Source organism: Crocuta crocuta, unplaced genomic scaffold (assembly GCF_008692635.1).
Source record: "Crocuta crocuta isolate KB4526 unplaced genomic scaffold, BGI_CrCroc_1.0 scaffold266, whole genome shotgun sequence".
Lineage (NCBI taxonomy): Eukaryota > Metazoa > Chordata > Mammalia > Carnivora > Hyaenidae > Crocuta > Crocuta crocuta.
In genome coordinates, this window is record NW_027531005.1 from 3,997,863 (window position 1) to 4,015,446 (window position 17,584).

The 17,584-nt window shown below is 48.4% G+C and overlaps 1 protein-coding gene across 4 annotated transcripts in view; it reads left to right on the forward strand.

The window, feature by feature from the left end:
• The window catches only part of PLXNA4 (plexin A4), a 365,933-nt gene that overhangs the window by 176,599 nt on the left and 171,750 nt on the right, over positions 1-17,584 (forward strand). For 2 of the 4 annotated variants that reach the window (XM_077770661.1, XM_077770660.1), the window contains exon 4: positions 10,367-10,378. The exons of the other annotated variants lie outside the window; for them this stretch is intronic. In XM_077770661.1, coding sequence (XP_077626787.1) covers positions 10,367-10,378 — 12 coding nt within the window. The remainder of the gene's footprint in view (positions 1-10,366; positions 10,379-17,584) is intronic. 4 annotated transcript variants of the gene reach the window in all.

A 17,584-nucleotide genomic window follows, 5' to 3' on the forward strand; every position in this document is an offset into this window, starting at 1 on the left:
GGAGGAAGGGGGTGGGGGGAGGGTGTCATGGGCCAAGAGGATCAGAAATGCAGCTGAGGAGGTGGCTCAAAATAGCTCGTGGAGAACAGGCTTCTGCTTGACAGGCTGACAAGGATGTGCCTGGAGCCAAACCCTCCTCTTTGAATGCTCTGTCTCCTTCTAATTATGGATCTGTCAGGAGGAAGGGAAGCCAGCGACCGCCCGACCCCAGTGACCCTTCACTTAACTTGGAGACGGAGAAGCAAAGCTCAACCCCCATGAGCAAGGCCAGACACCTCACTGGGAAGACATTTGCCCACCCCCATCCCTTCCATGGGGACCGGAAGTTCTCTTTGCCCAATCCATTGGCTTCCTTCCTGATGGATAAGAGAGATCACCTGTGTCCCCAAGTAGGGACAGGTCTCTCTGATCTTAGAGCCTCATAGGAAGAGTGAGGACCTCCTCATCCAACAGGTGGATGAGGCGTCTGGTCCACAGAGGACTTGCTAGAAAGTTGTCTGCCATCGGGGACTGACTTTGCAACCCTTCTTTATAAGGTATTAACTTTTATATGAAAGCTCTTTTTAACTTAGTACAATTTGATGGATAAGTCATAAGGAGTTAAGACTGCATCTTCTTCACACAGACCATTCACTCCTGTGTCCTGAGGATCAAGAGAATAGCAAGCCTTCAGTGCATGTTCTTGACTGAGTGACTGACTCTGGTGTTACCATGATGGCCAGTGTAATGCATTCAGAGAGGGCCTTACTTTTCTAGGCCAGCAGGCTCTATTGATCTTTTTCTGGAAGAATTTAGCACTTCAGAAGGTTTAGGGGTAGAGGTGGGGATGAGGCTGGTCAATATAATTTTATAATTAGCAACTATAATCTCCCTTGGATCTACATACACACACACACACACACACACACATACATACATATATATGTATATACATACATATATACATATGTGTGTGTGTATTTATACAACTGACTTACCTCTTGGCACTTCCAATCCTAGACTGCAGCCTTTCCTTAGAGTGCCAAACTATGGGATTCTCTAGGCATAAGCAGACCCCAGGGCCATCCTTGGGTAGTGGATGGTGTGGGATCAGGGTTTGGGCATGCAAGGCTGTTCCCTTCCCTCCTTCCTATCTTCTTTCACTCTGTCCTCAATTCTTGCCATCATTCAATTACCCACTTACCCACTGACTATCACTGGCCAGGCACTCCGAAGCTTCCTTTGAAGCTCTGGGGCATCCTTGCTCACACCTCAGATCCAGGGGAAGTTTTAGACACCCTGGAAACTACTCTGAGAAATTGGGTGGTTAAACTGGAAGCACAGAGTGTCTCTTTCTTTTCCTGGGTTGAGCTAAGAGTTATCCTGAAGAACGACCCATCTGAGGGGCCCCAGAAGTGAAAGTGGCTGGGGGCAGGTGTCTCAGCTTCTGTAAGAGTACTGTGGGCAGTTTGCCAATCAAAGGACCCCATTCAAATACTAGCTGGAGAAGAGAAGGCTGCTGTCCTGTTTTGTTCTCTATGGAGGACTTCTGGTCCTTGATTTTAATCTTCTTCCCCAAGGACATGAAAAAGATTCGTGAGTTTGAATCTGATTCCTGTCACCCATCACTCAACAGTCACTCACCTTTCCAGGAATCTGTGATGCTTATGTTTGGGCAGAATTCGGTTCTCATCCATTTTCCAGTGCCCCTGTCCCCCTGCAGTGTCCAGAAAAAACCCAGCCAGAATAAATGTTGGGTTTAGGCATTTCTTCCATTAGCCCCACGGAAAGGCAGTTTAATCTGCAAAATTACTTTAAAGTTATCAGGAGGCCTCTCCAATTCTGAACAGTTTTAATAGCCAGCACTCATTCCTTTCCCAATGCAAAGAAGAGATTTATTCTGGCGAGCTTATCCCAAGTAAATCTTGGGTATCTCAGCTTTACATTTTAACGAGAAACAAGCACTTTATAATAACTGCTCAGATTAAACTCCAGCATACTTTCAAACCATTAACCTGGAAGGAATTGTAACGATAAATTAAACATATTAATGAAGCTGTACTACAAGCTCAAAATTTGTTAGGTAAATTGTAGCATTATTAACAACCAACTTGACTTATCACAATCTATCATTGGAGGGAAATGAACTAAAACAGTGATTACATGACATGCAAACCCCACCAGAATAAATGGAAACAGAAATGATTGTTAACAGCAAATGAAAATCTGCCAGGACATTTTCATATGAGTGTCAAACCTGGAAGATCTTTAAATTTTTTTCTTTTTCTCCTTTCTGGTTTCTCCTCCTCTTCCGTCCCCTCCATCCCCTTCGCTCTCCTCTTAGGAGGATCTGAGAGCCTGGTTTGGGGTTTACTGGTTGACATACTTGTATTCAGTTCTGCACTCACTTTACAGACAGAGCCTGGGTTTTGCACACACTGTAAATCTCTCTGGGCACTTGTTACCCATTGTTTGCCTGTCTCTGTCCCTGGGTGGCTCTTGGCTGGGTATAGCCCCACTACATCTCAGTCCTCAGGCAGATGTTGTGATTATTTGTGCCTGAATTTAGTTTGCACCCCTGTAGGAGAATAGAATCTTCTGCTTGGAGGAAACTCAGAGATATGAGGTCCTTGCTGCCATGTGAGGGAGTGAAGGCACAGAAGATGACCTATCTTTCTTAACAGCCACCCAGATAATGAAGTGGCAAAAAATAGAAGTTACAAGTCTCCCAAAAGTGACATGCCCATACACGAGACCTCAAGTTTCTCAGTCCTGGGCTCAGAGCTTTGGGCAGAACCTGGTCCCAGTTCTGGAGGTGGTCCATGCTCTACTGGGCTCAGCATGGCCACTACTGCCTTTGGCCCAGAGGAGTCCCTGCTGCACTGAGCCCTGCACAGCAGAGCCCCTGCCTTGACAGAGGACCCGACAAACCTGCTTTGGAGTGTTTGCCTGGAACTGTCCTGGAGGATTGCAGGAGGACCAGGTCAGGCCTCTGGGTTGCGGGGTTTGGTGTTGACGATGTTGCTTTTATGGCCTCATCAGAGTCCTTGGGGATCCTGATGCCTAACTCTTCAGATCGCTATAAGGACTGGATGAGATGGTACCCTTTGCAAAACCACATTGTAAGCCAATGGCGTGGTGTCGTGGTCAAAATGATTGGCATGTCCACACACCCTGTAGTCACATTGTCTGAAGAAGAACTAAGCACAAAGTAGTTATTTCCACCATCAGTCCCTCGCCCCACCCAGTATAGGTAAACTAAGGCCATTCCCCAATGGGGAGGGAAAACATTGAGATGTAGGGAGGAGGGGAGGGGGGAAGAGAGGGTCATCTGGGGAAGGAGAGCAGCTGCAAGGGGAGGAGACTCTTGTGCTATCTCACTGGAGCAAGTCTCAGCCAACTTAGCCCGGCTGGCAGGAGCCCACAAAGCCAACAGGTAAAAAAAAAAAACAGGTCCTGGGCTCTTGGGCTAGGAGTGTGGAGGAACACAGAGACAGTTGTGGAAACCACAGTGCTAGAATCCTGGAATCTCCTGAGGACACGCCTTGACCCCTCAGCCTCATGTTCCCACCAGGGCATCTGCCTGTTGGGTTTCATGAATCAGTCACTAGCTCTCAGCAGTGTACACATACAGGTGATTTACAGCCAGGTTTGGGGGAGGTAAGAGGGAAGACAGGCTGGACAAGGTGAACTCACAGGGATCACAGCTCAGTGGCCACCTGAGTTATGAGTCTCTCCTTCCATAGATCTCTTCCCTCCATAAATTTCCATTATGTCACCCAGTGTACTTCATTGATGCCAGAGGAGAACTCACTGATATAAATGTGCCCCCCTCTTCCCAACCTTTGTGTTTCTGATCTTAAGACCCCTCTGGATGACACTGTCTAGTGGATCAACTGTCCTGTTTAAAGTCTGAGCAGATCTATAAGCCACAGGAGGTTGAGCCCCAGGACAGTGATACCTACACTCGGGGTTGTGACATCTTTTCTTCCTTAGTGTCTCTGGCTGTTTGGAAGAGTAACCCAATGATTGAAGTCCCTAAAGAGAATAAGGCACAAGAGTTTTGAAAATGCATATGGTGCATGATGGGCTTAAAAAGAGAGGGGTGCTTTAAACCAAATGAGCAATAGTGGCAGAGTGATCAACTCCTAAATGGCCAGGCACTGTTTGGGGTTGGAGGCTGGAGAGGTTGAAATCACATCAGACTCACTTGCTGGGGAGGGAGCTGTGGTTTGATGCTCATCCATGCCACCTTTCCTGTTGTATCATAGAAATAATGTGGTCACACAGCCTCTTACATTCTGATGCTCCATCTTGGAGAATGGAATTGAATCAGGCAGCGCTCTTGGGGAACTGGAACTCAAGCCTTTGTCTATTTGGTTTCCAGACTTCATGCAAATTGTGTCTTCCACCAGAGTGCCTGCATGCAAAGATCTCCAGATTTCTCTGCCATGTGCCTTCTGCAAACCCTTTTCCTCACCATATTCATTTTGATTGCATTTTTTCTCACTATGACTCTACTATAATTGTGCCCAATTTAGCAATTGGGAGAAAAGAGGCATGGAAACTGGAGGGTAATTTGCCCAGACATCAAAACAGTTGGCTAAATAGACAAATATACCAGCCCCTGCTTGTTGCCTTCTTCTTATGGGTGTGGAGCTGTAGCATTCACTACACTTCCTCCTTCCCATATTTGGCTTCCCTTCCTTCCCCATGCTCAGCTGGGGAGCCTCTCCAGGGCCTTGTGACTGGGCTGGAGGTCGATCACCTACACACAGGCCTTTCCAGTACCCACGCCTTGGCTCTCTCCCAAGTGCTTTCTGCTTCTCCCCACCCCCAACCCACAAAAATATCTTTAAAATTTTGTCTTGAACATTCACCAGACTCCAACACATGTCCCCCAGGGTTCCCTCCTGCCAGTCTGTCTGCCTTCCTGCAGGTCTGTCTGCTAGTGCAGGCCGACATAGCAAACACGCAGGGTGCCCCAACACTTCAGCGTGGCTTTGAACAAGCCCTACCAGGGGATCAGAAGTGTGGAGAGCAGATGTCAGAGGTGACCCAACGTCTGCCGTTTATGGGAGTTGCTCATTCTCTGGGTCGAGCAATATGTACAGAGACTGTCACAGCCAGTGCAGTGAGCATCCAAGAGGTTGTCACTGGTATCTCTCTGGGAACTGGACCGTGATTTTGAAAAAATAAAATAAAAAATCTTGCCTAGAACACAGACATGCTAGGGTAACTAGATTTTACGTTCACGTAGATCCTGGGTCTGACATCCTTGCCTTCAGCAGCTTGGCAGATAGAAAAATAACAGTTTGTTTTGTGTGTGATCAGAGTTAAGTAAACCAACCCCTGCCAAGCTCTTCTCTTCGTCAAGAGAAAGAGACAGAAGGAGGTGAGGGCATCATAAGTGTGTGTGAGGGGGCGGCAGGAGAGCCAGGTGAGGAGAAAAATGCTGGCTAGGGAGTGTGCCATGAGTTGATGTGCTGGCGTCTGACACCCACACAGAGATGGGGCAGGGTGGCTGGGAGTAGGCATTGCAGAACAGGAGGTCAGAACAAGGGCATTTCAGGCAACAAGTGGTATTAGCCAGTGGCTGGCTTTCCCTGGGGACACCCTTGTGCCCCCTCTACCGGAGCAATCATTCCCAGCCTTCAGTGAGCTTCACAAGTGCCTGGAGGGCTTCTTATATACAGATTGCTGGCCGCACCCCCAGAGTTTCTCAGCCAGTAGGTCTGCCGTGAGGCTGGAGAAATTTACATTCTAACAAGTTCCCAGATGCTGCTGGTCAGAGGCCCATGCTCTCACAACCACAGTGCTAGGGAAGCCAAGAAGCTGACTTGCTTTAGATACTTCTAATCCAGGAAGTCACTGGGGGCTATGTATTAGCTGGGCTTTCATACTGTGTCCACCAGAAGAAATGTTTTCATTCATATGATGTGCTTGGGGAGCCACTAACCCCCTAAACCTGCTCTCCTTTTTTCAATCAGAAGGTAAAACATGACAGCAGTGCCTTTAGTGTATGGGTATGACAGGTTGAATTGCCATGTCCCCCAGCTCTGCACCCAAAGAAATGTTGAAGTCCTGACCGCTGATGCAGGTGATTGTGACCTTATTTGGAAATAGAGTCTTTGCAGATGTAATGAAGGTATTTACATGTAATCCAAGCCATGCTGGGTTAGGGTGGGTCCTCAATCCAATGTCTGATGGCTTTATAAGAGAACAGAGTGGGGGATTTGGAATTAGAAATAGACACAGGGAAGAATGCCCAGTGAAGACACAGGCAGAGGTTGGATTGCTCTGCCACAGCCAAGGAAAGCCAAGATTGCCAGTAACCACCAGAAGCTAAGACAAAGCAGTGAGAAATTCTTCCCTAGAGCCTTCAGAGAGAGTATGACCCTGCCAGCACCTTGGTCTCAGACTTCTAACCTCCAGAACTATGAGAGAATAAATGTGTTGTTTTAAGCCACTGACCTTGTGGGATTTTGTTATGGTGGCTCTGGCAAATTTACGCATGGGATCTTCAGAGTGTGACTGTGTTATCTTAGGAGCAGCCAGCACGACCACTTTGAGTGGGTCTTGTGTCTGCTGACTTTCAGGAGAGATGCCCTATACCCTAAGTACATCCACATTCAGCTTTAGGCAGCTCGACGGTAGAGAGTTGCTTGAAGAACACCCAGGAGCGGAAGCATTTCCCAGGACAATCAGATGGGGCAGCTGGGAAGCGGGAGAAGGATGGGGTGTGCGCCCCCCTGCCTTGCACAATCATTGCAGAGCCCCATAACCACCGAGGCAGGGGAGGGTGCTAGCCTTTTCAGGGTTTCAGACAGAATGAAAGGCTAGGATGACAGTGAGTTGGAGAAAACCTCCCGGAAGAGCAGGAAGTCAGGGATCTTAGAACACCAGGAAATTCGCATAAGGAAAAAGAAAAGTGGTCACTTAGGAATGCGAAGCTTGAACGCGTCATGGCAAAGAAACACAGTGACGATGTGTTTGAAAAGCAGGAAACAGGTGGTGAGAAGGAGAAATTGCACAAGGCCTGAGAGCAAATGGTAGTATGAAGGCCACATCACCATACCTGGGATGTCATAGTTTCCTGTTTCTCTATTTGGGGTTCCCTGGCCACTGCATGGGAATCACCAGTGGTGTTTATTGGAAATGCAAGTTCTTGGCTCCACCTCAGCCACACTGAGAGTAAGAATCCCAGTGCCTGAGCCTGGGAAACTGTGTTCTCACCAACTCCGAAGGTCTATGTTATACCCATAAAGTCTGAAAACCGTTGCTGCAGATGCTTCATAAGTGTTAATAGGCTTACCCCTTGCTAGATAAAGTTAGGGGAAATTCAGAAGAACAGAAGAGAGAGGGAAAGGAGGAGAGGGGGTTTCTGGAGAGTTTTAGGGTAGCTCTCCGCCACTCGTCTTGCTCAGGACCTCTGTGTGGGCCACTCCGGCTTCCCAGTGGACCCACCTTCCCTCCCACTGTCAGACCACAGCTGACCGGTGTTTCGGGGCTAGTGGACTGGAATCACCGGCCCGTCGCAGCTCTGCCACCTACTGGTGGTAGGGGGACATGCAGAATTCAACGTGGAGTTCATGCTGATGAAAGAGCAGTTTCAGAAAACACACACACACACAACACGTGTGTGGGCGCGCACACGCACACATGTACACCACCCACTAGGGCCCGCTGGCCCCACGAAGCCGCGGCAGCAGCTGTTGGTTCACCTGTTGCCACAAGTACAGATGCATTAGATTTCTCAGTTCAGGGACTGATGAGATTGCAGGGCTGGGGGGAGGGGCAAAAGGGGGGGGGCGGGGGGGGGGGAAAAAGGAAGCAAAGCACAGAATGATCACCAGAGGCTCTGAAAAGATCTCTTCCTCCTTCCTTCCTGTTTTCTATGAAGAACACAGGGGGTAAGGATGTTAGCGAAAGTTGTGAAAAGTGCCCTCTGTGCGGGAGGGTGGAGGAGGAAAAATGCAAGCCCCTGAGGTTCTCCTGGGGCCCTAGGGGTGGGGAGCAGGGAGAGGGGGTGTGAGTAGCCCACCCTCCCTCAGCTGGGCTCTTCCACACCCAGGGCACATGATCACCGACTGCTGTTATGTCCTCCCCATGAGGCGTGCTGCTGGCCAGTATTGTGGGCTTCTCTGCCTCAGTTTCCCCTTTGTGAGCAGACAGGGCTGTGGCATGAATACATGTAAACCACTGCCTCAAACCCTGCCAGAGTGCCAGGCTCAAGCCTGATCTTCCCTAGAGCCCAGAAGGCCAGGCAGGGCTCCAGAAGCCCCCCACCCCAGAGCTGCTCAGAACAGTGTAGACTCTGCCTTACTGGCCTCTCGACTGCCGGCCCTAAAGGCCTGCTTGTTTGGGATGAACTTCTGTCCTTGCCTTGTCTCATGCTGTGACCTTATGTCAAAACCACTAAGGGTTGAGTTTCATTGACCAGGTTACTTAAGTCTTTGGGAAAACAGTCAACAGATCACAGCCATTCGCAGGAGTCACAGATACTTAGACTCCCAGGGAATGCTCTCTGGCGTGCAGACTCTGCCCTCCAGCCCCCTTTTCTCTGACAGTTTCTTGTTCTCCACTCCCTGCTCTTGGCTTTCTTTCTTCCCCTTTCTAAGGCTGCCTGGATGGCTGTAACCTGAACCAGCTGAGGGAAGGAACAGACTGGGAGGGTCCCTGAAGTGGGTGTCCAGGCAGTGAGTACTGGCCTTTGCTTGTGGTGCCCTACTTTGCTCTTGCATGACTTGGTCATTGTGAAACCACTGTGGTCTGGTGAGGGCAAGCAAGTGGACACTGAATGCCACAATGCATACACAATCAGGGCAAGCTTTGTCACAGACCAGTAAATCAAATCCAGTCTGACCCAACACATTCCAATACAATACAGCACAACACAGTACAATCTAACCAATGCAACCCAACCCAACCCAACACAACACAACACAACAAAATAAAATAAGCCCAACCACCGTCAGTGTTATAGCACCTTATTTACTCCCCTCACTCTGCATTGATGGAACAGGGGAAGTAGAAGACTGGTGTATGGATTTTCCTGGTCATATTCCATCCCCTATTTGTAGGATGCTAAACAGCAAGGGAATGTCAAGACAGCATGGTGAGGGCAGCAGGCTCAGGAGGGAAGAGAGCAGTGACGTGAATTTGGGTATTCACTTAACATCCAGGTTTTTGTTGTGCATCTGCTGGGGGCCTGGTGCCTAAGGATATGTTACTAATCTGGTTCCCCTCATGCTGTGAGGATACACTGAGGCCTTTAAGAGCTGGGGTTTCTACCCCACAGTGACTCAGTCGTGGAAGGCTAAAATAAAAAGCTGTTACTAAGTCCACCATTTTTTCCATGAGTCCAAATTGGTTGATTCTATTTATTAAAGAATATATCAAAGATTTCCAAAACTCTAGTTAGAAAGCTTACCTTAGAAGAAATGTGCTGTTCCCTTAACCCACACACAAAGGACCCAAACACAAGAAGTTGGCTATGACAGAACTGAGAGAATTATTCCACATAATCCACCTCCGACATAAGGTAGGGAGCCTTTTATGGGGTAGTATTTTGTGTGTTCGGTGCTTGAGACAATGAGTAGATTCTCACCTTTGTTAAAGGGATGAAAATGCTCACCTTCAAGGGTCTTATTGTAGGTTCTCCAAATTGGGAAAGTAGAGTATGGGTGATTAGCCCCATCTTACAAAGGTCAGATCACGCCAGTTCCCACCTCTGAAACGTACACTTCTGCCTTGGCCTGCAGCTTAAGCCCAGTGCTTGGAAGAGCATTCAGGGGTCTCTTGTACCTGCTTCCAAACTATCATCCCAGGCTTCCTGCTCACCTGTCCCTCTGAAGTCATCTGTCCTGGCCATAGCTGGCCAGTCCCCACTGCACACACGACACCGTCTCCGTCCCCACCTGCTCATGCCAGCCAGTCCCAGGACACATTCCTCCTTATAGCTCCTTCTGTTTGAATCATACACCTCCTTTAAAGGTCAGCTCAAAGCACCACTATTCTGCGAAATGCTAACCATTCTTTCCTTCTCATGGCCACACACAGCCTGTTATCTCTGTACTTCACTCAGGAGGAGCTTGGTGTGGGCAAGAGGACATGTTGGTAGAGATCTGGTAGAAAATTCTCAACTTACCACCTGTCAGCTATATCTGACTTCAAGCATGCCATTCAACCCATCGAGTCTTGGTTTATTTATGCCTAAGACATGAATAAAAGTAACTCTCTCCCTTATCTCATCAGAATTATAGCTCATTTATTAAATCAACAAGTGTTTATTGCAGACCTACTAAGTGTGGTGTGGATTAAATTAGAGAACAGATATGAAACTGCTTTCTAAATTGTGTTTTGTACCTGAGTTGTTTTAGACCAGAAACCCTGGAGGGTAGAAAACAGCCAAATTCCCTTTGAATCCTTTGATTCAAAGATTCCCTTTGTATCTTCTGTGGCAACAGTTTACTGTGTAAACAGTAGGTGTGCAGTTAGTGCTCAACCATGGCACAAACTAGAGAAAACAAGACTCCCAGAAACTGCACACAGTGGTTGGTAGAGAGCCCACAGTGTCCTCCGTTTTCCTGGCCGCAGTCACAGAAATATCTCCCCGGCTCCCAGATCCTCCAACCGGCTTATCTCAGTCGCCAAATGAAAAAGGCAGGGAGGGAAAGCTATAGAGGAAGAACATAGGTTTCCATTGGATAAACAAAATGCTTGGGAGAGTTGAGGATAGATTATTGTTAATTATCTGACACCCTTATTTATGTAGTGTCTGTGATAATAATAATAAAAACTCTCTGAAGTGCTTGCAGCCCATTGGAGGCTGAGGAAATAATTACCTGCTTAGAAATCTGGGAGGAAATTAAGTGACGCGAGACAGTTTTGTTGCCGGCTCCTTTTTCTCTGTCTTTCACTAGTGCAACACAACAAGCTGACGTGAGCAGAGCCCTCTGGGCTGAAGAGGAACAAAGAAGTATTTCCATCCTGCTTTTCCCTGGTCTGCCTTGAGGGACAGGAAATAAAGCTCACTGCCTAATGAATGCAGCCACAGGTCCAGCCCGTGGACTCCATGCTACAGACCTGGGATATGGGGACATTCTGATGTAGCACCCAGGGCCTTGTGAGGTGGGGGCTTGTCTTGGAGCCTGGAGAGTAATGGCTTGTACATCTCCTTCTCCCTTCCTGAGATTTCCCAACTCAGTTCTCCCATCTTTCCCCTCCTCTCCGCCATTGCCTCCATTTCCCCTCCTAGCTAACTGGGGCAAAAGTTGGAAGGCCCCAAGAAACAGAAGGGAACAGTGACCCCTGGTGGTAGGTGTTGGCATGAGGTCCACCAAAGGTAACCAAAGGAAAAGGTCTGTGAGGGGGAAGGGCCCAAACACAGGCTCCATCATTAGAGTCAACCCTCGGAGTATACTTCGCTTTGCTTTAGGTCTTAGGTCAGTGAGACACGTAAGTGCTGAGTTGTGGGGAGTTTTTGGGGGGTTGTTTTTGTTTTTGTTTTTTGTTTTTATAATGATACATAAATTCAGGGTTTGAAAATGACATAGGCTTCAGAGAAAAGTTCCAGAACCAGCCCCAGGCAAAATTTTGGTGGAAAATGAGACTTCTCTTTAGTTTTTCAAAAATGCCCCTACTTCTCCAATCTGAACCATCCTGCTTTCTGTTGTTCCCTCCATTAATCTTTCACCAGGCACCCCCATTCTCTTCTGTCATGGGAGAACTATAGCTAACAAAAACGCATATTTTTTGTATATATATTTGTGTAACCTGGACCCGAGTGTGCACGCCATTTTGTTGATGGTAACTAGAGAGACAGGCAACCTCTTCTAGACCAGGACCTTTCACTTTACCCCACTCCACCCCACCCCAAAGGTCAGCTTCCTCTCCCTCATCAGAATATTTGTATCTTAAAAGATACTTAACAAAAGTCCCTCAAATGCTGGAATTCGAAGATGGCAATGACTATGTGGAAAAGATATGTTTCGTGTGTTCCTCAAAGTGACTCCCTCTTCATTTGTAAGGTTCTGTAAGTTAAGACATGGAGCCCATTTAAGCTGCTGGGCTGGGAAAGGGGAGAGTGTTCTCATTTCTCAACTGAGCGAGCCTTCTGGTTGTTCAGAGGCAACCTAAAGGGAAGTGGGGAAATGTGACTTTGTGTTCTTCTCTTTCACCACTGACTTGCCAAGCTGTATTCTTAATCCATGAACTGTGTCAGACCTGACCTCAGAGAGAAAGTGAGAGGGCCAGCCTGGCACAACGGTCTCAATTCTGGCTCTGGAAAATGTCATCGTGTCGTGATTTCACAGTCCATCTCTAGCATGGCAGCGGCCAATGGCAAGTCCTTAGCAACCATTTTCTACCCAAGCACCAGTCCCGAATTGCCACAGGCAACCAGACACCATCAACTGGCAACTGGACATGCCACCATTATCTCACATTCAACAGATCTCAGACTCACTCTTCACCTTGCCACCCACACTCATTCTCCAACCCGACTTGCCCTTGCTCCTGTCATTCCTTTGGTCATCCAGGCATGACAATTCAGAGTTGTCACGGATCTTCAAGCTCCATCACCTTCTACCTTCTTTCATTTCCTTGATTCCCACTGCCTGGAGGCTAGACCACAGTCTTTTACTGTCACTCCCTTTCTGGTCTCTCCCATTCATACCATCCAATATAAAACCTATGTTTCAGGAACACATAGTTTCCTACACCAAAAAGGCTTGTAAAGGACAATTATTTCTGTATGATCCCAGACTGCCGCCATTCAACACATTTAATCTTAAGATATCCTCAGAATACATTAAATAATACTTCAAAACACTTTATAAGTAAGACTTGGAGTAACCATTATTAGCTTAATGTTGACTCCGGGAATACAAGGGCATGTTCCTAGAGTGGAGTGTGGTAGGCAGAGGGGGAACATGGAGTTCAAACACCATCCCCACCCACATCCAGGAGGCCAGCTCCTCCTTCAGACTCTCAAGAAAGAATGAATGTCACTCATCCTATTATGAATCTCAGTGTCAATATGGACAGGAGACTGAGCCTCTCTCCCTTACCTGTGATGTAACCATGAAACATGAGTGACAAGAGAAGGGTCTTGGAGTATCCTCTGGACCTCCTGTGATAATAACTAAAACTTTAGATTAGCACTGAAGACGATGATGTGCTAAATGCTTTTCATCTACTGACTCATTAATTCTTCCTGTCAGTCAAATGTGATAGGTACAGTCATTCCTCACATTTTACGAATAAGGACACTAGAGGCTGGAGAAGTTGACTCATTTCCCAAGGAGTCTTGCAGCTAGCTCATGGCAGAGCTTGGTTTGGAGCCCATGTCAATGGCCTGGGGAACCCACGTGCTTACTCACTATGCTACGTAATTTCTTGGCCAAGCCTGCCAAACAACATCCTGACAGAGTAAGTATAAGTATTGGCCAAGTAGAGAAAGGAACGTAATACTATTAATACGTTACTGTAACATTAGTATATTATACTAACATATTGATTCTTAATGCTAATATTCTAACCAGCGGCTTTCCTGCTCTTGGTTATATCCGCTAGGTCTAGGTTTCCACATCTGAGCACGAGGAGAGACACTTCCCACAGGAGCAAGGGTGGTGGCTGTGGGTTCTGCGTAGTGCCTCAGAGTTGTGAGATCAATAGTTTAATTGCTGTGAAACACAGGCCTTGGTGATGCTGTATAAATAATTGTAATAACTGTGGCCAGTGACGGAGAGGATGGTTTCCCAATATCTTATTTTAAAATGCATTTCTCTGCAATTAACTCCACAAGCTTCTGGCAGAATGAGTATCCCGTATAGGCACTATCTTTCTTTTTTTCTTCAAGACCCTTCAGCTCCGATACCTCATGCTTTTTCCAGACTCTCCCTCACTGGGATCAAAGTTCACCCATCTGACTCGAGGAGAGTGTCTTTAGGTCCCTCAGCTGAGGGTGGGGGCGGCTTAACGCAGAGTCTCTGTGGTTTTCCTAGGATGAAGGGTGGTCAAAAGACCCTTTGTGATAATCACAGCCAAACTCCCCCCTGGCCCTAGGGCCCCTCAGCTCTCTGCATCTGTGAATTCCAGCGCTGTCTGGTGATGTCATCCCCGGACAGGGACGCCCTTCTCCACTCCAGAATTCTAAACCCCGGGAAGGCTGTTCCCCACAGTGTCTTTGGGAGCGGATTTTCTGACTGCAGACCATTCACATGCCTCACCCAGGCCTCATGAATTCCTGGGTTCTCATTTGAAATAGTTCCAAGTGTTTCTTTCTCAGAGTAGCTGCTATAAAAAAGAAAAGAAAAGAAAGAAAAATGTGGGCAGTGGCTGTAGGGAGATGTGTGGGAATAGAGAGAGGGTGAAATAAGTGACACTTGGTGATCGGTGAGACGGTACTGAGCAAAGTCCACTCCTTAGGAAAGATGCAGATATTTTTTTGCTGGACAATAATGAACACTGTCACTGTGTGTCACTACGGTGCACAACAATCCCTACTTTTTTGTCAGTTGTTGCTGGTTTGATGCCAGCAAACTTAAATTCCACTATAGGGCTCTACTCGCTGGCTTTGTAACCCTGGGTTAGATGAATAAGACACAGCCCTGCTCTCAAGAAGCACATGGGCAAGTAGAAAGACAGGTACACACCCAAGACCCCGTGTTGTGATGTGCCTCAAGTGCCCTGATCGAGGCATGTGAGTACGTACTTCTGGAGCACAAGCAGGAGGTACCAATCCTATACTGGGAGATGGTGGGGGAAATTTCTGGAGAGAGTGATGCTGAGCTGGGTCTTGAGTAAACACCAAACATATCCCACACTTACTTCTGCCCCTTATTTTGGCCATGCAAAAAAATTCCTAGACAACCCACGAGCCAAGCCTACTTTGAAATTTTGGTATAGATCCCAAGTGAGTAAAACTTGACTCTCGGCCTGGTTCAGGACTTTGTAAGTCCTCTGACATTTGAAAGGAACCCTTAGCCATTCAGCCAGGAGCCAGATGGTGTCACTGTGACCAAAGCCCTTCCTGAGGCGGGGGATGGGGGTGCCATGTGGTCTGCAGGGTGAGCGGCTGACGCCCTATCCTTGACTGCGGAATTGCGTTCACCTTCCAGGAAGCCAGCACCCTGGTACTTTGCACTAGTCTGTTCGCACCCTCACAGAAATACACACAGGTGTCCTTGGATGGTGTCCCTCGAAAGGGCTGATGCCCCAACAGCTTGATGAGGCTGCAGGGAAAGAACCCAGAGCAGAGCTCATCAGAGAGAGCAGATGTCGAGGCGATAAGCACTTGTCTGACGCTCCCTGGGTTATTTATTTGTCAAGGAGATTGCCAAACCGTGCCCAGAGGCTAAGCAGCAGTCCTGTGGCTTCATGCAGACAGTTCTGAACAGCCTGACAAGTGGGAACCAGAGAGGGCTGCCACCGCCACCCTTAGTGTTAGAAACAGGACTGATGGTCCTTGTAAGGGCAGGACATCAAAGGTGTATGGTTGGGAGGGTCTCCAAGGAGTTGGAACTCTTGATCTTTTTGCCATTGTGTTTAGAGCCCATGCATCTTTTTGTTAATTTACCGAACATCTATTAAGCAACTCTGGTTTTCACAAAGCTGTTAGGGTCCTTTCTAGAGGTCTGTGCTCTGCTACTTTAGCACCATCTTCATCTTCATACTACCTGACTGAGCACAACTACACACGACGTAGCCACAACCAGCAGTCATATGCATTGACTACTTCCTATGTACCAGACACTTCAGTAAGATTGCATCACAAGCCACCTGATGAAATCCTGGCGGCAACCTTGAGCGTGGAATTCTGAGCCCAGCATTTCAGCTGAGGATATTAAATCAATCCTCAAGTTCTGCTTAAGGTTACAAATGTTAATAAGAGGCAGAATCAGGACGCCAGCCCAGCTGGCCACGCAGCCCCATGTGTTAAGCCCAATGCCGCAGACCTACCCTCACGATGCTGACACTCATGGCTGAAACTAACACACTGGAAGCATGGGAGCAAATCAGGAGAGATTTCCAGGCCGAGGCACAAGGCAGCTTACGTGGCTGCATGGGCACCCTGGGTGAGATCACATGGGACATCAGAGTGGGGCGGGTATTATGGAGAAAGCTTTTGGAGGAGTGTCTTGTGCCAGGTTCCTAGGGGCTGATGCCCCTGGGGTGCTTGAAAAGAAGCAGGGAGGAAACTGGAGGAAGGACGCGGAGGAGGGAAACGGTGTGATCAGGAGTGTGAGGGGACTTGTCCCATTCCTGGCGGGAACAGGAAGGCACCCTACCTGGCAGGAGGAGCAAGGCTGTGCTGAAGAGTGAGGGGACGCTGCACTTACACCTGCTTTGCATGGGCAGTGCCATGTGGTTGCCAGATGAAGAGGAGGATGGACGGGGTGGTCCCTGGAGTCAGGGAGGGGCATGAGGGAGGCCTGGGGCAAAGACTTTGTCTCTGCTCTAGGGTGCCCATGGCGGAATATGGAGGATGGTCTGAAGACTGAAACAGCTGAGTTACGATGAGAAAATAGGAGACCCAAAAGGGGGGGGGGCTGCCTCTGAGCTGGGAGAAAACTGGACAAAGCCTACTCCCTTCATTCAGTCAGCACTTGGTTCTTAAGTCTCGTCTCTGTGCCAAGCCCTGTGCTGGAAGCTTCTGCCCTCTGAGCCGCAGCCAGCTGGTTAGGACCCCTGAAGATCCTGGAGACCCTGCCACAGCTCATGCAAGAGTCCATCCATCTCCAGTCTCCACTCTACCTCCGTTCTCCCTGGGCGCTTCAGCTGGACAGGGGTTTCTCCTCCTTCCGGTACAGCTGCATTAAGCACCTGCTGGGTCCCACTCAGGAGGAGCTAGGTTTCCAGCAGGAGAGAATTGCTGACTGCACACCAGCCTCTTGCTGTCATGATGTGCCTCTGTTCATTAACCCCTTTGTGACTGCAACCATTGGGGGTGCAGAATAGAGAAGGTAGCTCCCCATTTGGCAGGGGACACATGGAGCTCAGAGACTGTGTGAGAGGACAGGGTGAAGAGTGACTTGTCTGAGTCATAAAAGAGGCAGGAGGGAGTGCGGATGAAGAATCTTGGACTGATCCTGGGTCCAAGACTCTGTCCTTGACACCATGTGCAGCAGTGCTTCTAGGAAACTGGCCTTCCTTCTCAGCATCCCGCCAGCTCTGACTTTACATTCTGCCTGAGATGGGTCCTCAGAGATGCCTCTCCTCTCCGAGGCCAGGCTGTGGTTCTCCACTTCCTGTCCTGTGGCTTGCCCAAACCATAGGCATGAAGCTGGCTTTCTGAATCACATGCAAGTTGAGACAGACTCAGGGTTTCCTGGACAATTGCTCCAGCTTCAGGACAGCCATATAAGGGTGTGTGCATCCATGTCGGTGGAATGCCCATCTGGACATTCCATCTGTGTGCACAGACCCTTCTCTGCCCAATTCCCTGCCTTCTATCTCATCTGCCTCAGGTGGCCCATAGTGGAGCCATGGGTCCTCTTCTCTTTCTAGCCCCTAGGTGAGCTTGTCGGATGCTGGAGTCCAATCTGTGGGCCACATCTTCTAATCTCTACAGCACACAGGATTGCTGCTCCCACTGGGG